The sequence below is a fragment of the Salmo salar genome, chromosome ssa13 (genome assembly GCF_905237065.1).
Source record: "Salmo salar chromosome ssa13, Ssal_v3.1, whole genome shotgun sequence".
NCBI lineage: Eukaryota > Metazoa > Chordata > Actinopteri > Salmoniformes > Salmonidae > Salmo > Salmo salar.
The window spans coordinates 86,832,742-86,855,519 of NC_059454.1; the positions used below are offsets into that span (position 1 = coordinate 86,832,742).

At 43.3% G+C, this 22,778-nt stretch overlaps 1 protein-coding gene across 2 annotated transcripts in view; it reads right to left on the bottom strand.

Moving 5' to 3' along the window:
• Positions 1-22,778, bottom strand: part of LOC106567764 (dystrophin-related protein 2) — a 32,562-nt gene that overhangs the window by 6,764 nt on the left and 3,020 nt on the right. The window contains exons 3-23 of one of the 2 annotated variants that reach the window (XM_014137470.2): positions 13,744-13,924; positions 11,884-12,040; positions 9,541-9,649; positions 9,102-9,364; positions 8,642-8,788; positions 8,351-8,429; positions 8,149-8,209; positions 7,701-7,762; positions 7,532-7,606; positions 7,204-7,423; positions 5,912-5,997; positions 5,618-5,775; positions 4,261-4,427; positions 4,060-4,171; positions 3,827-3,963; positions 3,647-3,712; positions 1,188-1,235; positions 920-1,051; positions 479-713; positions 236-359; positions 26-124 (exon numbers count right to left, since the gene is read on the bottom strand). In XM_014137470.2, coding sequence (XP_013992945.1) covers positions 26-124; positions 236-359; positions 479-713; positions 920-1,051; positions 1,188-1,235; positions 3,647-3,712; positions 3,827-3,963; positions 4,060-4,171; positions 4,261-4,427; positions 5,618-5,775; positions 5,912-5,997; positions 7,204-7,423; positions 7,532-7,606; positions 7,701-7,762; positions 8,149-8,209; positions 8,351-8,429; positions 8,642-8,788; positions 9,102-9,364; positions 9,541-9,649; positions 11,884-12,040; positions 13,744-13,924 — 2,718 coding nt within the window. Of the gene's footprint in view, positions 1-25; positions 125-235; positions 360-478; positions 714-919; positions 1,052-1,187; positions 1,236-3,646; positions 3,713-3,826; positions 3,964-4,059; positions 4,172-4,260; positions 4,428-5,617; positions 5,776-5,911; positions 5,998-7,203; positions 7,424-7,531; positions 7,607-7,700; positions 7,763-8,148; positions 8,210-8,350; positions 8,430-8,641; positions 8,789-9,101; positions 9,365-9,540; positions 9,650-11,883; positions 12,041-13,193; positions 13,544-13,743; positions 13,925-22,778 lie in introns of those variants that run through there. The other variant, XM_045692330.1, reaches the window with a different exon arrangement.

Genomic DNA, 22,778 nt, shown 5'->3' on the forward strand with positions numbered 1-22,778 from the left:
TGGGTTATCACCCCTTTGAACTTACCGTTCTCTCTGGTCTCTAAGGGGAAGACGTTCTTCAGTTGCTCTATGACCTGTTGAAGGTGATAGGCTGTAACACCCTGCTCTGGCTCCAAGGCCGGCCCTGATTACACATAGGGAAAACACAGGCATGAGGGCTCCCTTTTAGACAAGCCCCTAATAGCAACATGTCTTTGATAGTTAATCCTCATATCAAACTAGCGTAGTATGTTACTTGGGGTTTCTGTGTTGGAGGCTCCTGAGTTTAGCTGTCTCCCCAGCTGGTCTCTTCGTGACACAGGAGAGTACACAGATGATGGTGTTCCAGTCGATACATTGTCCTCTGAATCCTCTCTGTTCTGTTGGACTCACAAAACATATTCTAATATCACAAGACAATAAAAGGATGCACTTTCATGTGGATAGGACTGTGCATTCGAGGCATCCCCCTATTTGCTAACCTCTGGCTGAGACTCACCTGTTGTAGAATCTCCCTGAGCCGGTGGAGCTGGGACTCTAGCTCCTTGTTGTGGTCCTCCAGGATCTGCATGCGGGTTTCCAGCCTGCCCTTATGGTGCCTCAGGTCTTTGGCCTCAGCCAGCAAGGCCTGGTCCTGGTAGTCCTCCTGGTCCACAGAGCCCTCCCTCAGGTGTGGACATGCCTGGGCCTCAGCGTGCTGCCACTTCAGACGTCGGTACTCCCCCTGGAGCACCCTGGGGGAAATTACACCTTTGTGACCCCAGGCACTCATTTGTGTTTTTATGTTTTCATCTATGCTCTTATGGCAGATCAGAGGTAAACACATGATGATTGGATATGATTCGATACCCTGATGGCAGAAATATTTTGATTTGGACGTGATTGGACTGACCTCACCACTCATGAAATGATAAGGACATGAGCGTTAGTGACCTCTCACCTGTTCTCATTCTCCAGCATGGCCAGTGTCCTCTGCAGCTCATCCTGGGTCTCACAGCCTGTATAACCCAGGTAATGATGACAGGAGGCCAGGGAGTCCTGCTCCAGGCGGTCAAGATACTGATCCTCATCCCTGGCCATTAACAGAGGGAAGGACAGAATGAACTATGCGGACATGTAAGAAAACCTGAGTAAAGATAATGTAATGTTAATCTTGGAAACAGTCTCATTTTGTATCATTAAGTAAGAGCTTTATATGATGAACTTACAGGCTCTCATTGAAGAAGGAGCAGTTCTGGTCCTCTATGTCAGCGAGTCTTGAACAGAAGCAGACAGTAAAAACATACAGTACCAGTCAAAAGTTTGGACACACCTACTCATTCAAGGGTTTTTCTTAATTTTTTACTATTTTCTACATTGTAGAATAATAGTGAAGACAACCAAACTATGAAATAACACATATGGAATCATGTAGTAACCCCAAAAATGTTTTAAAAAAATCGAAATATATTTGAGATTTGAGATTCTTCAAAGTAGCCACCCTTTGCCTTGATGACAGCTTTGCACACTCTTGGCATTCTCTCAACCAGATTCAAGAGGTAGTCTCCTGGAATGCATTTCAATTAACAGGTTTGCCTTTTTAAAAGTTCATTTGTAGAATTGATTTCCTTCTTAATGCGTTTGAGCCAATCAGTTGTGTTGTGACCAGGTAGGGGTGTTATACAGAAGATAGCCCTATTTGGTAAAAGACCAAGTTCATATAATGGCAAGAAAAGCTCAAATAGGCAAAGAGAAATGACAGTCCATCATTACTTTAAGACATGAAGGTCAGTCAATCCGGAAAATGTCAAGAACCTTGTAAGTTTCTTAAAGTGCAGTCGCAAAAACCATCAAGCGATATGATGAAACTGACTCTCATGAGGACCGCCACAGGAAAGAAGACCCAGAGTTACCTCTGCTGCAGAGGATAAGTTCATTAGAGTTAACTGCACCTCAGATTGCAGCACAAATAAATGCTTCACAGATTTCAAGTAACAGACAAATCTCAACATCAACTGTTCAGAGGAGACTGCGTGAATCAGGCCTTCATGCTCGAATTGCTGCAAAGAAACCACTACTAAAGGACACCAATAATAAGAAGAGACTTGCTTAGTCCAAGAAACACGAGCAATGCACATTAGACCGGTGGAAATCCATTCTTTGGTCTGATGAGCCAAAATGTGAGATTTTTGGTTCCAACCGCCATGTCTTTGTGAGACGCGGAGTAGGTGAACGGACGATCTCCGCATGTGTGGTTCCCTCCGTAAAGCATGGGGGAGGAGGTGTGATGGTGCTTTGCTGGTTACACTGTCAGTGATTTATTTAGAATTCAAGGCACACTTAACCAGCATGGCTACCACAGCATTCTGCAGCAATACACCATCCCATCTGATTGCGTTTAGTGGGACAATCATTTGTTTTTCCACTGGACAATGACCCAAAACACACCTCCAGGCTGTGTAAGGGCTATTTGACCAAGGAGAGTGGTGGAGTGCTGCATCAGATGACCTGGCCTCCACAATCACCCGATCTCAACACAAATGAGATGGTTTGGGATGAGTTGGACCGCAGAGTGAAGGAAAAGCAGCCAACGAGTTTGGGAACTCCTTCAAGACTGTTGGAAAAGCATTCCAGGTGAAGCTGGTTGAGATAATGCCAAGAGTGTGAAAAGCTGTCATCAAGATAAAGGGTGGCTACTTTGAAGAATCTCATATATAAAATATATTTTGATTTGTTTAACACTTTTTTGGTTACTACATGATTCCATATGTGATATTTCATAGTTTTGATGTCTTCACTATTATTCTACAATGTAGAAAATAGTAAAAATAAAGAAAAACCCTTGAATGAGTAGGTGTTTCCAAACCTATGACTGGAACTGTAGTTCACTGTGAGGTAAATTGAATATGTATCATGGGAGGGAATTCCAAGAAGTACAAATGCAGCAGTCTAAACATTACAAGGGGGAACAACTGTTGCTCCTTCTGTTGCTCCTAAATCAGGCTTCTGTGCTTTTCTGTAGACACTTTCCTTAGCAGAATTACATTTCTGTGTTTTCTTCACTTTTTGCTTTAATTTCTTATAAACATGATCTTGCAGAGAAAGAGGACACGCCAGACTAAATGTTTTAATATGATTAAGCCGAAATAAGGGAGTCACGCCACTCCACCATACTCATTAGTGGCATGATGTTCATCTGTGTGGAGAAGATTATTTCAGAGAAAAGGCACACTGTGAGCAGTGCTGCTGAGGGCCGAATGTAGGGACAGATAAAGACTGCATGCATGGATAGTGAACAGATGAAAATTAAGAAGTTACTAGAGAGTTTTTTTTTTAGATTTCTTCACTGACATTGAAGTAAAGAAACTGACAAATGTGTGGCTGACATAATACTTGCTTTGTTGAAGTAACCACAGTGCTGCCGGGGAACACGTAGTGTTCAGCAGGCTGCTGATCTCAGCCCAGCTGTTCCAAATATAGGCTGCAGGAGTTATTGCCTGAGAAACTGGATTATAAGGTTCTGTGGACACTGCTAACCTTTGGCGTGCTCTCCTCCTGGCCCTAGTGCTGGTAGGCTTCAGGCCCACTTTTCTGACTCAGCCTGACCCAACACCCCCAGGGTGAAGTCCACCCAGCTAATGGGCAGGAGCAGGTGGCTGATGCTATATTAGGATTTCTTGACTCATACCTGCAGGCATAGTGCTCAATCCTGGAGTGTGTGTCCGAGTGGGGAAGCCTCGGGGATGAGCTGGGCCTAAAGGAAGCACAGAGATGTCAATCAAAGTCAGGAGTCAATCTGTGCTGACAGTCTCCGGATGTGCCATCACATAAGACCTCCCAGGCTTTAGAACTAATTCTGTGGACTCACGTCTCCTCACTCCCTGACCTCAAGACAGACTGTACAGGCAGGTAGCCCCTCTGGGGATGCTTGCTGAAGTACTGCTTTGATCTGAACTTGTTCTTCAATGTTTTGGCAAAATCACGCATCCTCTCCCCTGAAGTGGTCTGTCAGAGATCAGAAAATAATGTACATTTCAATTCCATGGGACTATTCTTGTAGCCATGCTTGCGTGTAGTATGGCCTAATAAAATTAGTCTTACTGGGGTGTAGTACTCCATGATAGGGTAAATTAAAGCCTTGCCCTTGGTAGTACGCCCGGACAGGAAGCAGCTCTGACAAATGTCCACATTGAACTGCTTGAGGCTTCTGTATCTGGGGGAAAATGAGTTAAAAGCCAAAATATTATTGACATTCTCTAGATGGTTGAAATGGTGTTTCCCTGTCGAGGCCCTGTGGTTAACCTGAAGCCTTTGATGGGACACTGTTTGCAGATGGAGCACTTGGCCTGGTGTTGGGCGTTCTCTGCCTGGACCACTCGCTGCAGCACGGGCAGCCACACAACGGACTGGGGCTCCAGGCTCATCCACTCCAGGAAGTGGGACAGCTGGATGGAGGTCTTCCCAGGAGCCTACAGCCACACGGTGGGGAGGAGAAGAGGACCATGAGACCACCAGAGATCCCGAAGGCAGGGCCTGTGCTCTCTGGCACCCTGAGGGCAGCTGGTCCCCTTCAGAGACTGACTAAGTAGAGCTGTAGGAAATTACTGGAGCTTCACAGTCATTCATTGCCAGAAATAATTCATGACATTGATGATAAGAAATGTTAAAGAAAAGCCTCATGAGTCACTAATGTTCATTACTGGACTAAATTCTCATTAAAAGGGTTTGAAAGGCACTCCATGTAAAATTTCTTGAGGGCCTAGATGAGAGAAATTGCATAATTAAGTTGTCATTCCCATTTGGGTTCCAGTGGTGTGCTCTAATCCAGCTGTGGAGCCTGATAAAGCCTGTCTACTATAGTAGCATCCCGATGCCACTGGAGTAAAGGACTGCTGAGTATCTATCATGGGGACATACCAGAGGACAAATCACATATTTACTACACAAACAGACATGCATGTGGACATACAAATATACACAATATACACAAATACACCAATGTACACATATGTACCTCCGTAAAGCCCACACAAACAAGCTGACAGACAGCAAAAGGTCAGAGCGACAGAGCCTGTGGTAATTAGCCCTTTCAGATAAGTCAACACAGCCTATTAAAATGCCATGACCCCTTTGACATAGTTGACTGTTTACTAATCTCACTCAGATATGTCAAGATGAAACAGAGGCAGCAGAAATATGACTGGCTGATCTAAAAGAGTCTATCAGAAACAAGGCATGGATGTCTCAGTATTTATCATGAATGTTTGACATTAGCTTTTAACATTATACAGTTTGAGTTAGCATAACTGTCATCATAGATGGTTAGTTGAATAGGGCTCACAGTGTTTAATCAGGCATATGCATCTCTCCACCATGGTCTCAGAACTACTCAAAGACTTATTAACAGCCTCAAATCCTCTGTGACCTTAGTCTGCTGCTCACATTATTTGTTATAGATTAAAGAATGTTCAAAATCCACTTCGATAATCAACAACATCACATATCAAGATTGGAGATAATCTAATGACAAGTAGCAGTTTTTAACACAGATTGGATTTTACTTATTGTAATCTCACACAATAACAGGGAATTAGATGGGGAAAACCTTAGCTATACTTAACAGTAGCAGCTAGTTTGACCAATGTAAATCCTAGCTCACCATGCGAAAGCAGCTGGCCACGCTTGGCTCCACATTGCTCCCTCCAAAGGCAGCCACCTCTCCTAGCTGCCATGGGATCTGGATTATCTCCTGAAGCAGGGAATTGAGGTGCTGCTGGTCAGCACATCCACCAGGCCCAGACACCTGCCAGAACAGATCTGACATACCCTCTCCTCAGACAGGACATATAGGACACAACCTGCACTTCTCTGTACTCTTGAACTTGCTTGTAGTGATTATGTGAGTTACGGTTGTTTGGAAATACATCATATACAGTAACAAAGCACATCTTACATTTGCATTTCTCCTGAATGTCAGCATTGCATAGACACACCAGTCCTGTCTTGAAGGATAGGATTCTCACCTGCCCATTACGGCCACTAGAGGGAGCAGAGAGAGAAAAAGAGGACGTCTCAGTGTTTGACTGCCACACATTATGGGGTGAGGTGGATGTTTTTTCACAGTGGTATACATTCTTACTCAACAGAGTCAACTGCCATCTAAGCATGAGATAATGCAGTAATACACCCTCACTATCTCTCTCCTTCTCACACACAAATGCACATGGTTCATTACCCACGCACATTCATAAGATATCCAGGTGTTAGCCCCAGAGCGCTATACTCACTGTTTTGGCCTTCAGCTGCTCAGCTGAAGTGCATATGAATGCATTTATAGCGCCACACACACACACACACACACACACACACACACACACACACACACACACACACACACACACACACACACACACACACACACACACACACACACACACACACACACACACACACACTCACACACGTTCAGCTAACCTTGTGGGGACACACAATTCAGTCCCATTCAAAATCCTATTTTCCCTAACCCTAACCCTACTCTTACCTTAACCCTAACCCTAACCCAAGAACCCAACCTTAATCCTAAACCTAAACCTAGCTCCTAACCCTAATCCTAAAACCAACCCTAGCTCCTAACCCTAAACATAATTCTAACCCTAACACTAATTCTAACCTTAACCCTAAACCCACTAGAAATAGCATTTGACCTTGTGGGGACTAACAAAATGTCCCCAAATGGTCAAATGTTTGTTTGTTTACTACTCTTGTGGGGACTTCTGATCCCCACAAGAAGTTAAACACGTCCACACAGTCTTCACATACAATCTCCCAGGGACAAATGCACGCTATCCAAAGAGCGTAAAGGCCGCAGTATAAAACACACACACGCAAACTGAGCGCTGTCACGCAACATTGGATATTTATTTGATACTTGGTTGGTGATGTTGCCCTGGGGAATATTGTTCACTAAACTGAATGGCTAATCCAAGGAGCCCTGCTAAGAGTGATGTACTGTAGCTAAATTATCTAAGAGATAGAGAGAGCAACCCCTGATGTGGGGCTGACCTAGGATGTCTCTTAGAGGAAGAGAGAAAGATGCAGAGAGAGATGGAGGGAAAATATTTAAGGTAAAGAGTGGAGAGAGTGACATGTTATGGAATAGATAGAGATTGGAAATAGAAAGGCTAAAGGATAGACAAAAAGGGGAATAAACTGTAGAAAATGAAGAAGATGTTCCATTAGGCAGACCTGTCGTATACGTTGAGCAGCCAGTTGAGACACATGTCCACACAGAGTGGGATGTCGAGCAAGACGCCATGTTTCTCCTCCAGCTGCTCGTACAGGCTGGTCAGAGCATGGATGAATTCCAGGACATCTATAACCTCAACAGCGTCCGCCACGGGGTCATCATACCCCGACCCCAGGCCCTGGAAAACCTCTGCCACACAGCCAAGGCTCAGCTTGTCCACTTTGGGTAGAGGGGAAAGGGAGAAGGGCGCTAGCTGTGACACTACTGCTGCGGTGATTGAGTGGGGCTATTAATATGACAGGCCACTGGACACAGTAACACACTCACATCTCAAGGCCTGTTGTACACGTCGCAGCTTCAAGGCTGTTCGGTAGGCAGAGAATCTGATATTGTTCAGATCAGCTGGGGAAAGATGGTAAATAATGGCATCTTTAGATCAACACCATAATAGGAAGCATCCTTGCAATCATATGGCGATCCTTTTCTTCAGTCTTACCAAGTGCCTGGTAGAGCTCTTTCATCTGTGGATGATCCCAACAAGTGGTCTGGGTTTGATGGCTGTAGCAAGAGAGAGTAACATGTAGAGAGACGTAGAGGGACAGGGGTCACAGTAAATATGGAGGTCACAGTAAACAAACTGGGACACGGGTCACAAAAAGAGGGAAACTGTTGTGACATGCTACAGTGGTTCTTCCTTTAAAAGTTGCGGCCTTACTGCAGCACAGCTTGCGGAGTGCTGCATAATTATAAGGCACGTTATTTAAGTGTCAGCCATTGTTGCCAGAATGACACAATTTACCACAATCTGCCACCATCTACCACAAACGGTCGCTGCATAAGCTCTAAACTTTTAAAGGAAGAACCACTGTATGGTGCTAGACTTGTATTTGTGCTGGAAGGCTGCTGTTTTTTCACACTGGTTTTGTGTTTTTATTTATGCTTACTTAATGTAGTATGGCACTTTGTTGGGCGATATGGCACGTTCCCATGGAATCTGCACTGAACCTAAAATGAAACAATGTAAATCAAGCAAGCACAACAATGTAGCATGGAAAATGTAACCAGAAGAGCAAGGGCACACAACATGGCAAATGTAACCAGTGTTCTGAGGGGGTTCTCCAGCAGAGAAAGAGAGAAACAGCTTACCAGAGAGGAAATGCTGGGACCTGGGCCCAAAGTCTCTGTGGGCATCCTGCAGTTGCCTCAGCCTCTTCTCAGTGGACTCCTGCAACAGGGAAACACACACACTACAGCACACACATCTCTAAGCCTGCTACAGCATATTCCCAGGGACAGAGTAACATACTACATGGGATCTGACAACAAGAGGCTTTAGAAAAGTGATGGGAAAAATGAGACTGCTGGAGAACATTGTTGCAGGGGCAGATCAGGATTATAAAATCTCATATAGGATTTTAGCCTCTCCCTTTTTTGTACCTCCAGCAGTTTCCACCTGGCGTTGAGTTGCTGCAGACCGTGGGTGTTGTCCTCTGACAGGGGGACACTGGAGATGGTCAGCTGGTGGACTAGCTGGTTGACATGCTTCATGCCTTCCTGACCCTGAGTCAGCTCCTCCTGGAACAACTACAACATAGAGGCCATGCCAGTCACTAACATGGCAACCATTTGCCAATCATAACACAACATCCTGGTATGTAGGGTCTTTGACCAAATATGCTGTATCTGCTGGTAAAGCAATCTAGAATAAATCAAACTATATAATGTGCAGAGAATAGCTGCTAATTTAGTTATTCTATGCCCATGCGCACTCATTAAGCATTTGGAGCATATCAGCTCACTTTCAATGTTAGTCTAAGTAGTCATTATATAATGGAAAATAAAAATGGACCTTAGTAGTGGAAAACAAAATGGTTGTATGTTGTTGATTCCTGCATACCTTGGTGGCATCGATGTGGTCCTGCAGTGAGTCAATGAGGAGGTTTCCAATGGGCCCCCAGGCCTCCTGCACCCCCTCAGCCTGCTCCATGTCCAGGCACAGCTCCTCCACAGCCCGCTGTAGCTCTGTGAGGCGCTCCAGAGTACACTGCATGTGTTTGTGACGCTGAACACTGCGTGTCATCACACTCTCCCACAGGTCTCTGGCCACTGCGGCCTGCCTCCACACCCAGCGACCGACACTCTGCTGCCGAGTACTCACGTCTACAGACAGGAGATGCAGAGGAACAGAAAGGGCAGATCTCACTGGAGAGACAATGACAAATCAGGATTCAGCTTATTATGAGATAAGCATTTTCTTCCTAACCAGGAACACATAACTAACTTCTTAACTTATTGGTCTGATAATTGGGTTTGCCATATCTTGTTGACTTCCCCACCTTTGCTGTCATCTGGATCCACATTGGCACATTGTGACAGAAAGGCCTGAGCGGACTCCAACACCGAGTAAATAAAGGGTCCCCGAGACTTTAACTCCTCAACGAAAACCTAAAAAAGAGATCAACAGAACAGACATCCGTTCCATCATCATTCTATCTGCTCTGGGTTAAGTGCTGCACATAGCAGCATAACAAGATTTAACGTTAATAAAACCAGAAAACTGGAGTATGCATACGACACTGGATATCTTGTTTTTTTCATCCTTGTAACTGAATTAGATAACAGACCTCTGTGGACTTGCAAATATAGCCAGGAGCAAACAAGAGAAGAAATATTCACAAGCTTAGGCTCCAGACTGAATCTGTGTTGATTTCCAATGACAATACATTCAGACTACATCATAATGTGGGTTGAAGTACTCTCTCTCTATTTAGAATTTCACTTGGACTACATTTCATACATTGCATGCGTTGGGCATTTGTGATTCAGTACAACAGACAGACGTCAAAGACTGTAGAGATGATTTTGTATGGGCATATAAAGACCATCAAAACCATTCTTGCCAACCGCCCCATAAACAATGGCTTAATGTGAAATAACTGTACAAGGCCATTATTATATTTTATTTATATACGGCACATGTATATTGTGTACATATCCTGCAAAAAAATGGACAATAAAAGTCAAACAAATAAAATGTTCACCACCGTTCAAAAGCTTGGGGTCACTTAGAAATGCCCTTGTTTTTGAAAGAAAAGCACTATTAAAATAACATCAAATTGATCAGAAATACAGTGTAAACACTGTTAATGTTGTAAATGACTATTGTATCTGGAAACGGCTGATTTGTAATGTAATATCTACATAGGCGTTCAGAGGCCCATTATCAGCAACAATCACTCCTGTGTTCCAATGGCACGTTGTGTTAACTAATCCAAGTTTATCATTTGAAAAGGCTAATTGATCCTTAGAAAACCCTTTTGCAATTATGTTAGCATAGCTGAAAACTGTTGTTCTGATTGAAGAAGCAATAAAACTGGCCTTCCTTCGACTAGTTGAGTATCTGGAGCATCAGCATTTGTGGGCTCGATTACAGGCTCAAAATGGCCAGAAACAAAGAACTTCCTTCTGAAACTCGTCAGTCTATTCTTGTTCTGAGAAATGAAGGCTATTCCATGCGAAAAATTGCCAAGAAACTGACTATCTCGTACAACGCTGTGTACTACTCACTTCACAGAACAGCGCAAACTGGCTCTAACCAGAATAGAAAGAGGAGTGGGAGGCCCCGGTGCACAACTGAGCAAGAGGACAAGCACATTAGAGTCTAGTTTGAGAAACAGATGCCTCACAAGTCCTCAACTGGCAGCTTCTTTAAATAGTACCCGCAAAACACCAGTCTCAACGTCAACAGTGAAGAGGCGACTCTGGGATACTGGCCTTCTAGGCAGAGTTGCAAAGAAAAAGCCATATCTCAGACTGGCCAATAAAAATAAAAGATTAAGATGGGCAAAAGAACACAGACACTGGACAGAGATATGGCTTTTTCTTTGCAACTCTGCCTAGAAGGCTAGCATCCCAGAGTCGACTATTCACTTTTGACATTGAGACTGGTGTTTTGTGGGTACTATTTAATGAAGCTGCCAGTTGAGGACTTGTGAGGCATCTGTTTCTCAAACTAGACTCTAATGTGCTTGTCCTCCTGCTCAGTTGTGCACCGGGGCCTCCCACTCCTCTTTCTATTCTGGTTAGAGCCAGTTTGCGCTGTTCTGTGAAGGGAGTAGTACACAGCGTTGTACGAGATCTTCAGTTTCTTGGCAATTTCTCACATGGAATAGCCTTCATTTCTCGGAACAAGAATAGACTGACGAGTTTCAGAAGAAAGTTCTTTGTTCTGGCCATTTTGAGCCTTTAATCAAACCCACAAATGCTGATGCTCCAGATACTCAACTAGTCTATAGAAAGACAGTTTTATTGTTTCTTTAATCAGAACAACAGTTTTCAGCTGTGCTAACATAATTGCAAAATGGTTTTCTAATGATCAATTATCCTTTTCAAATGATTAACTTGGATTAGCTAACACAACGTGCCATTGGAACACAGGAGTGATGGTTGCTGATAATGGGCCTCTGTACGCCTATGTAGATATTCCATTAAAAAGAAATCTGCCGTTTCCAGCTACAATAGTCATTTACAACATTAACAATGTCTACACTGTATTTCTGATCAAATGTATGTTCTTTTAATGGACAAAAAATGTGTTTTTCTTTCAAAAACAAGGACATTTCTAAGTGAGCCCAAACTTATGAACAGTAGTGTATATCTTATAGATTGTTTTGGCCTACCTGATGTACCTCACTCTGATGCTTGTAGATTGTTATATCGCCATGTAAAGGCAAACTGTCAGATAGCTCCTCATCCTTCACAGATAGCCAATCAATGATGCCCTGTAGCGAACGCTGTAGCCTCTCGTTAATGTCTGCGAGAGTCTCCAGTCCTACACTGTGTGCATTGGAAATACATTTTGAAACACAGACAAACACTAATCGTACATGCATTGTTAAATGTTGAGTAAATACAGCATTTTTCTCACAAATCATTCCAAAATATGTGAAAAGTTTGAAAGTGGGTAATCTTTATGCGTGGGTGGTTAAGAATTTCAAACACATTAATGGATGTATTTGAAATGTACTGTAATGACTTCCTCAGAAAACCGAGCAAGACCATGCTCTCCATCTAGGCCTATCAGCACAGTGCGAGAATCTCAATTGCATAAACCTCGCATCCCCTCTCCTCGCCTCCTTCTCAAAACCTATTGGATGAGATAGCCAGAGGTGAACTTCTCCAATGGGTTTTGAGAAGGAGGCGAGGGGAGAGGACGTGAGGAGTATGCAATTGAGATTGCCCTAGAGTTCAACAGTGACCCCTGAGCTGACCTAAATTTCAAGAGTCAATCAATGTCCTGCTAGAGGCCACTTCTGAGCCCAGCAGTCTGAACGAGGGAACCCTCAAACGCACAATCCAACATGGTACTGACAAGTAACATTCTTGCAGGGCATGTTCCCCTCTGCGTTATCTATGATTCAGAGCAACGTCTACTTTCTGTCAGTTCAATGTCAACACCAGCAATTAAAATGCTACATCCAGCCTGTCTATTAAGTGCTGTGAGAGTCAGTGGGGGTCCCTTCATGGTTTATGTGCTAATTAAAGCCTGGGAGATAAGCTCTGGGTTAGCACTAATTTACCCCGCTCTCCATAGAATTCTCCCTGGTTCAATAAGTTCCACTTTCCTCAGCAGTGACAAAAACAACACAGCACACAAGTAGCAATTTACCAAAACTGTAAACGGTAACCAAACAGGAAATAATGGAATTGACAAAACAGAGCCACAGACACAGGTCCAGAAAGTCAGGGGCTAAATTAACAGATGGCAGATGATAAGTCGCATGATATAAATACATCTAGGAGGGCACATCACAACATATTTGTTAAAGAAAACACACCACAGTTAAGGATATTGTGGAATAAATATCTATTCTAATAATGATAATAATTTATTGAACTTTAATAGCACTTTTCATTACAGACAGAATCTCAAACCGCTTGTTAAGCAAAATAAACAACAAGCAATTTAAAAATGATTATGTGATCTTACCATCACACAAATGCATGCTTCAAACTACCAGGGTTGTGTTTGACTTCTACTGGCATCACAGTAAAAATAAAAATGGGTTGTTCTGTATGGAAGCTGAAAGCTAATGCCCGGGGAAATGCAGGGTTGCATCTCTCTCCTTTCGCTTGACTGGTTTACCTTGTGTAATAATTAACCCAGAAACATCAGTCCTCCCATCAGCGTACACAGGACATACACACATGGACAGGCATAACACACACACACATACTGTACACACACACTGCACAAATAAACATGCTCTTCGTGGACTCATGCTCATATTAAGACTCAACTTATACATAATATTATGAAAACACATTCATGCATATTACATTACATACATTAATACATATATTACATACAAAGTTCATACTAAGTATGTGTGGTTTCTGCAGATCCAAGGCTAACGCTAACATTTCAGACATGGCCAGTCAACAGAAATACATACTTTCTGCCCAGTGCTATACACTTCTTCTCTCCAAGCATTAGGAATAATGCATTATACACAAATCCTGCCTCTGCACAGTCCTACCTGGTGTTATGAGGACTGTGTTGGACTCCCCTACACCACAGACACATCTCACAGTCTTCACACTGCCCTCCCTGCTGGCTGGCTGGTCCTCTGCCGTCTCTGGCCCACTCCTGGTCCCTCGGAACCCCAGGGTGTGGCTGTGGCTCACACTGACACTGTGGCATGGAGAGGCGTCCCCGAGCTAGATGAGACACAAGCAGGTACACATGACAGATGGCCATTACAATACAAACAAATAAACAGCAAACGTAGACAAGAATCGGACTAAATCTTTAAGTGATTTATTCCTGCAAACTATATACTGTATCTGTTCTCATCTTTAAGCATGGTTGTGATCCTGACTGAGCCACTGTACACACTACAGTAAAATGTGTCACTGCAAATAAGGCAACCATTCTGTGTCTTGTGCCAAATCTATGAGACTTGGCATTACTGCATACTGGGAATCATGCTCTCTAGCACTACATATGTAGGACCTTAATTTGACCTATATTGTCACAGCAAAATAATCCTGCAGCAACAGGATTTGAACGGTTAGTCCATAATGTTGCTTGATCGATGGTTAGGCTATTAGCTGGCCAAACGTCAACTACATGAAAAGTGCAATACTGTTAATATGTGTGTTAGAGTGGGCTTTCAGTGAATTTATGCAAATCACAAAACTAATTTGCATTTCCTAGGGTGCAGGAAGATTCTCAGCAACAAAAGAGTGATCAAATTAAGATACTACACCTACATCATTGCCAGGAAAAACATAAAATGCTTGTGACAGACATAACTTGCAGGGCTGAGTCATTTGGCAAAAGAGCCCAATATCACACATAATACAGTTATTGTATGCCACAATATCTTAGTAAAACAGGACTAAACAGAAATGGTTTCCTTATCATTTAGGGCCCTCTCACTATCGTAAAAATATAATTTTTGTGAGAAGTGAGAACCTTGCCTATGTTTGCATTAGAGTGATGTTTCCAAAATAACTTTGGTATTAGCTGGGGCGGAGTAGTGCAGTGCAGTTTCGTGTGCCCCCGAAAGGTTAGAGTAAGCCCCCCCCTTACTTGAGGATACATTTTTTCTTCCATTGGGCAGAAAGAAAAATGTGCAGTATTTATGCGAATCTCATACGGTTTTACACATTTTGCCACGAGGCTGAGAGAAAATGTTCCTGTTTTAGAGCTCAGTACCTTGACACAAGGCGAGACCAAGATGCAGACACAGAAGGCAGATGGTTGGAGTCTTACAATATTTATTAATCCAATAGGGGAAGGCAAGAATGGTTGTGGACAGGCAAAAGGGTCAAAACCAGTTCAGAGTCCAAAAGGTACCGAAGGGCAGGCAGAATCAAGGTCAGGACAGGCAGGATGATCAGGCAGGTGGGAAGGTAGTACAGAGTCAGGCAGTGGTCAAAACCAGGAAGACTAACAAAAGGAGAATAGCAAAAGGAGTACAGGAAAAATACACTGGTTGACTTGACTAACAGACAAGGCAAACTGGCACAGAGAGACAGGAAACACAGGGATAAATACACCGGGGAGAATAAGTGACACCTGTAGGGGGTGGACACAATCACAAGGACAGGTGAAATAAATCAGGGTGTGACATTCAGAGATTTTTGAAAGACGGGACAATCTAAAAAAAAAACACTAAAATGTATCTTAATAATATTAACAACATTTTAATATATACACTGAACAAAAATATAAACACAGCATCAAGTTTCAAGTTTCAATGTCACAAGTGCAGTAAAATGCCTTTCTTGCAAACTCAAAACAAGATTTGAAAGTTACAGTTCATAAGGAAATCAGTCAGTTGAAATAAATAAATTAGGCCTTAATCTATGGATTTCACATGACTGAGAATACAGATATGCCTCTGTTGGTCACAGACACCTTAAAAAAAGGTACAGTTGAAGTCGGAAGTTTACATACACTTAGGTTGGAGTCATTAAAACTCGTTTTTCAACCACTCCACAAATTTCTTGTTAACAAACTATAGTTTTGGCAAGTCGGTTAGGACATCTACTTCGTGCATGACACAAGTCATTTTTCCAACAATTGTTTACAGACAGATTATTTCACTTATAATTCACTGTATCATAATTCCAGTGGGTCAGAAGTTTACATACACTAAGTTGACTGTGCCTTTAAACAGCTTGAAAAATTCCAGAAAATGATGTCATGGCTTTAGAAGCTTCTGATAGGCTAATTGACATCATTTGAGTCAATTGGAGATGTACCTGTGGATGTATTTCAAGGCTTACCTTCAAACTCAGTGCCTCTTTGCTTGACATCATGGGAAAATCAAAAGAAATCAGCCAAGACCTCAGAAAAAAAATTGTAGACCTCCACAAGTCTGGTTTGTCCTTGGGAGCAATTTCCAAACATCTGAAGGTACCACGTTTATCAGTACAAACAATAGTACGCAAGTATAAACACCATGGGACCACGCAGCCGTCATACCGCTCAGGAAGGAGACACGTTCTGTCTCCTAGAGATGAACGTACTTTGGTGCAAAAAGTGCAAATCAATCCCAGAACAACAGCAAAGGACCTTGTAAATATGCTGGAGGAAACAGGTACAAAAGTATCTATATCCACAGTAAAACGAGTCCTATATCAACATGACCTGAAAGGCCGCTCAGCAAGGAAGAAGCAACTGCTCCAAAACCGCCATAAAAAAGCCAGACTACGGTTTGCAACTGCACATGGGAACAAAGATCGTACTTTTTGGAGAAATGTCCTTTAGTCTGATGAAACAAAAATAGAACTGTTTGGCCATATTCACCATCGTTATGTTTGGAGGAAAAAGGGGGAGGCTTGCAAGGCGAAGAACACCATCCCAACCGTGAAGGACGGAGGTGGCAGCATCATGTTGTGGGGGTGCTTTGCTGCAGGAGGGACTGGTGCACTTCACAAAATAGATGGCATCATGAGGAAGTAAAATTATGTGGATATATTGAAGCAACATCGCAAGACATCAGTCAGGACGTTAAAGCTTGATCGCAAATGGGTCTTCCAAATGGACAGTGACCCCAAGCATACTTCCAAAGTTGTGGCAAAATGGCTTAAGGACAATAAAGTCAAGGTATTGGAGTGGCCATCACAAAGCCCTGACCTCAACCTTAGAGAAAATTTGTGGGCAGAACTGAAAAAGCGTGTGCGAGCAAAGAGGTCTACAAACCTGACTCAGTTACACCAGCTCTGTCAGGAGGAATTTGCCAAAATTCACCCAACTTATTGTGGGAAGCTTGTGGAAGGCTACCCGAAACGTTTGACCCAAGTTAAACAATTTAAAGGAAATGCTACCACATACTAATTGAGTGTATGTAAACTTCTGACCAACTGGGAATGTGATGAAAGAAATAAAAGCTGAAATAAATAATTCTGTCTACTATTATTCTGACATTTCACATTCTTAAAATAAAGTGGCGATCCTAACTGACATAAGACAGGGAATTTTTACTCTGATTAAATGTCAGGAATTGTGAAAAACTGAGTTTAAATGTATTTGTCTAAGGTGTATGTAGACTTCCGACTTCAACTGTAGGGGCTTGGATCAGAAAACCAGTCAGTATTTGGTGTGACCACCATTTGCCTCATGCAGCAAGACACATCTCCTTCGCATAGAGTTGATCAGGTTGTTGATTGTGGCCTGTGGAATGTTGTCCCACTCCTCTTCAATGGCTGTGCAAAGTTGCTGGATATTGGCGGAAACTGGAACATGCTGTTGTACACATCGATCCAGAGCATCCCAAAGGTACTCAATGGGTGACATGTATGGTGAATACTCACTCACCAGAACTGGGACATTTTCAGCTTCCAGGAATTGTGTACAGATCCTTGCGACATGGGGCCGTGCATTATCATGCTGAAACATGAGGTGATGGCGGCGGATGAATGCCACGACAATGGGCCTCAGGATCTCGTTATGGCATCTCTGTTTATTCAAATTGCCATCTGTAAAATGCAATTGTGTTTGTTGTCTGTAGATTATCCCTGCCCATACCATAACCCCACCGCCACCATGGGGCACTCTGTTCACAACGTTGACATCAGCAAACCACTCACCCACACGACGCCATCTGCCCGGTACAACTGAAACCAGTGGCCATCGAAGGAGAGCATATGCCCACTGAAGTCGGTTACGACTCCGAACTACAGTCAGGTCAATACCCTGGTGAGGATGATGAGCATGCAGATGAGTTTTCTGAGACGCTTTCTGATAGTTTCTGCAGAAATTCTTCGGTTGTGCAAACCCACAGTTTCATCAGCTGTCCAGGTGGTTGGTCTCAGACGATCCCGCAGGTGATGAAGCCGGATTTGGAAGTCCTGGACCGGCGTGGTTACATGTGGTCTGCAGTTGTGAAGCCGGTTGGGCATACGGCCAAATTCTCTAAAATGACGTTGGAGGAGGCTTATGGTAGAGACATTAACATTAAATTCTCTGGCAACAGCTCTGGTGGATATTCCTGCAGTCAGCATGCCAACTGCACACTCCCTCAAAACTTGAGACATCTGTGACATGGTGTTGTGAGACAAAACTGCATATTTAGAGTGGCCTTGTATTATCCCAAGGACGAGGTGCAACTGTGTAATGATCATGCTGTTATGATTGTGACAATGGTGGTTCGAATATTGTATGTTTAAATTGATAAAAAATAGAGAACTTTATAGACCATGAGTGTCTTATTGCACTATATGTAATGAAGACATGAATAAGGGGTCATGGTATAGCTGACCCTGCTCATTCCTGATTCATTTAGGATTATAGACAAACCTGATGGAGTTATCCAAATCTCCGGACAATATTTTTTAGGAATCACAGTTTTGCGAAGAATAACTATTTAAAGTCACTGCAAGAAACTACATTTTTTTGTTAATATCCATTATTGGCAGTTTTTAGATTTTTTTTACTTTTTGGGAGAGTTTATAATTGTGATCCTTTGCTCCAAACAAGGGAATTTCCAAGCATAGAGCCGACATGGAAATTAATAATATTGAAAGTATTTTGAAAAATCACCAAACACATCTTTTCCCTTATAAAATTCCACTAAATGTCATTTTTAAGCAAAATAATTATGCAACAAAATCCTTAATTTTTTTACTATAAAAAGAAAGTTTCCGATGGACAAGGGTTGTCCCGACTTTCAAGAATCTCTGAGCTAATTTCCTGCTTTTCTACACATTTTGCCATGAGGTTGAGAGAAAATGTTGCAGTTTTAAAGCTATTTTCCTATAATTCTAAACATTTCTTTCATATGCTATGCTATCTGAGGGGCCCGACCCCCTGGGCTCGGGGGTGTGTGCTACGCCAGTGCTGGCGCGGGAATTCAACTCTGTTGCCTGACAAGAAGCAAGTTTGTCTCACACTGTCTGCTCTATGATACGTGATCTGATATAAGCCTTTTAGATTCAATTTCTGGCTTAGGACCAGAGCTTTAGAATTAGTGAAGTGCCCTTAAAAAAGAATGAACTGAAAAAACATGTTGACACTTACAACTGTGGCCTAAGGAATTACATGACAGAAAAAAGTGACTGCATTTATGCATATATGCATATCCGCTGCTGTAAAGAAGTACTCATCATTATTTGTTGATGAGCACACAACTCAATACATCAAATTCCCTGAGTGAGATCTGATCTTCTCTGATTGAAAGGGTTTTTACAGTGGTGGTGGTCAACTAGTCTTTTTTCTACCTCCCAGCAGGCTCAACAGCCTGGTCTCATAGACAGCTATGGAAAATATAGATGCAAACTCCCTTGGTAGGTAGTGTGGTCTACAGCTTATCATGAGGTACTCTACCTCAGGTGAGCAATACCTCGAGACTTCCTTAATATTAGACATCACGCACAAGCTGTTATTGACAAATAGACACACACACCACCACATTTACTATATAACGTTTAGCAAACGTCTCCAGTGCGTCTCTACGGCCCAGGTTATCCTGCGCCTGCTCTACGCACGGTACCCCCCGTTCACCAGCACAGCCTAGTTCGTCCTGTGCCGGCGCTCCGCCCTTGCTTGGCTCAAATAACCATCCAGCCAGGACGCGGTGTGCCAGCTCTAAGCTCCAGACCTCCGGTACGCCTCCGGAGCCCAGTACGTCCTGTGCCTCCTCCTCGCACTCGCCCTGAGGTGCGTGTTACTAGTCTGGCGCCTCCTATGCCAGCTCCACGCATCAAGCCTCCAGTGCGCCTGCCCAGTCCGAGGTGTCCTGTTCCTGCTCCCCGCACTCGCACTGAGGTGCGTGTTACTAGTCTGGCGCCTCCTATGCCAGTCCCACGCATCAGGCCTCCAGCGACACTCCCCAGTCCAGAGCCTCCAGCGACGCTCCCCAGCCAGGGGCCTCCAGCGACGCTCCCCAGCCCGGAGCCTCCAGCAACGCTCCCCAGCCCGGGGCCTCCAGCGACGCTCCCCAGCCCGGAGCCTCCAGCGACGCTCCCAAGCCCGGAGCCTCCAGCGACGCTCCTCAGCCGACGAACTAGGCTGTGCTTGTCCGCAGCCCGGAGCCTCCAGCGGCGGTCCGCAGCCCGGAGTCTTCAGCGGCGGCCTTTAGCCCGGAGTCTTCAGCGGCGGTTGGCGGTCCGAAGCCTCCGGCGATGATCCATGGTCTGGTTCCTCCAGACATACAGAAGGGGGTGGATCAGCGGGAGCCGCCGCCATAGACATTAGTCACCCAGCCTACCCTCCCTTTGTGTTTTTTTTTGGGGGGTTTGTTGTTTGGGGGGGGTTTGTTGTTGGTTTTGTAGGTGTGGTCGAAGTCCGCACCTTTGGGGGGGGGGGTACTGTCACGTCCTGACCATAGTAAGTTGTTATTTTCTATGGTAGAGTAGGTCAGGACGTGACAGGGGGTGTTTGTCCATTTTTGTATTTCTATGTTTAGTTTGTAGTTTTGTATTTCTAAAAAACTCTCCTTTATCTAACCACATTGCCCGATTTCAAAAAGGCTTTACAATGAAAGCAAAACATTAGATTATGTCAGGAGAGTACCCAGCCAGAAATAATCACACACCCATTTTTCAAGCTAGCATATAATGTCCCAAAAACCAAAACCACAGCTAAATGCAGCACTAACCTTTGATGATCTTCATCAGATGACACTCCTAGTACATTATGTTATACAATACATGCATGTTTTGTTCAATCAAGTTCATATTTATAGCAAAAAACTGCTTTTTACATTAGCATGTTTTGTTCAGAACTAGCATACCCACCGAAAACTTCCGGTGAATTTACTAAATTACTCACGATAAACGTTCACAAAAAACATAACAATTATTTTAAGAATTATAGATACAGAACTCCTTTATGCAATCGCGGTGTCCAATTTTAAAATAGCTTTTCGGTGAAAGCACATTTTGCAATATTCTGAGTAGATAGCCCGGCCATCATGGCTAGCTATTTTGACACCCACCAAGTTTGGCACTCACCAAACTCAGATTTACTATAAGAAAAATTGGATTACCTTTGCTGTTCTTCGTCAGAATGCACTCCCAGGACTTCTACTTCAACACCCAATGTTGTTTTGGTTCCAAATAATCCATAGTTATATCCAAATAGCTGCGTTTTGTTCTTGCGTTCAAGACACTATCCAAAGGGTGACGCGCCGGCGCGTATCGTGAGAAAAAAAATTCAAAATATTCCATTACCGTACTTCGAAGCATGTCAAACGCTGTTTAAAATCTAATTTTATGCGATTTTTCTCGTAAAACAGCGATAATATTCCAACCGGGAGACGTTGTTTTCGTTCAAACACTGAAAATAGAAAATGGGGTCTTCACATGCACACGCGCGCCAGTGTCATTGTTCTCAGAACGACCACTTTCCAAAACCCCTACTGTTTTTTGCCCAGGGACTGCAGAGTTATCATTCAACGTTCTGGTGCCTTCTGAGAGCCTATGGGAGCCTTAGAAAATGTCACGTTACAGCAGAGATCCTCTATTTTCGATAAAGAGGCTACAGAAGGCCAAGAAATGGTCAGACAGGGCACTTCCCATATAGAATCTTCTCAGGTTTTGGCCTGCCATATGAGTTCTGTTATACTCACAGACACCATTCAAACAGTTTTAGAAACTTTAGGGTGTTTTCTATCCAAATCAAATAATTATATGCATATTCTAGTTTCTGGGCAGGAGTAATAACCAGATTAAATCGGGTACGTTTTTTATCCGGCCGTGAAAATACTGCCCCCTATCCTAAACAGGTTAAAATGCAAATCAATTTATAACATTTTTGACATGTGTTTTTCTGGATTTTTTTTGCTGTTATTCTGACTCTCACTGTTCAAATAAACCTACCATTAAAATTATAGACTGATAATTTCTTTGTCAGTAGGCAAACGTACAAAATCAGCAGGGGATCAAATACTTTTTTCCCTCACTGTATGTAGTCACTCCCCTTGCTACGAAGCCCCTAAATAAGATCTGGTGCAACCAATTACATTCAGAAGTCACATAATTAGTTAAATAAAGTCTACCTGTGTGCAATCTAAGTGTCACATTATCTCAGTATATATACACCTGTTCTGAAAGCCCCCAGAGTCTGCAAAACCACTAAGCAAGGGGCACCACCAACCAAGCAGCACTATAAAGACCAAGGAGCTCTCCAAACAGGTCAGGGACAAAGTTGTGGAGAAGTACAGATCAGGGTATCAATCAATCAGATTCCAAGCAATCAAGATTCCAAGCAATCAATCAGATTCCAAACTCTCCACCATGGCCAAGACCAAAGAGCTCTCCAAGGATGTCAGGGACAAGATTGTAGACCTACACAAGGCTGGAATGGGCTACAAGACCATCGCCAAGCAGCTTGGTGAGAAGGTGACAACAGTTGGTGCAATTATTCGCAAATGGAAGAAACACAAAAGAACTGTCAATCTCCCTCGGCCTGGGGCTCCATGCAAGATTTCACCTTGTGGAGTTGCAATGATCATGAGAACGGTGAGGAATCAGCCCAGAACTACACGGGAGGATCTTGTCAATGATCTCAAGGCAGCTGGGACCATAGTCACCAAGAAAACAATTGGTAACACACTAC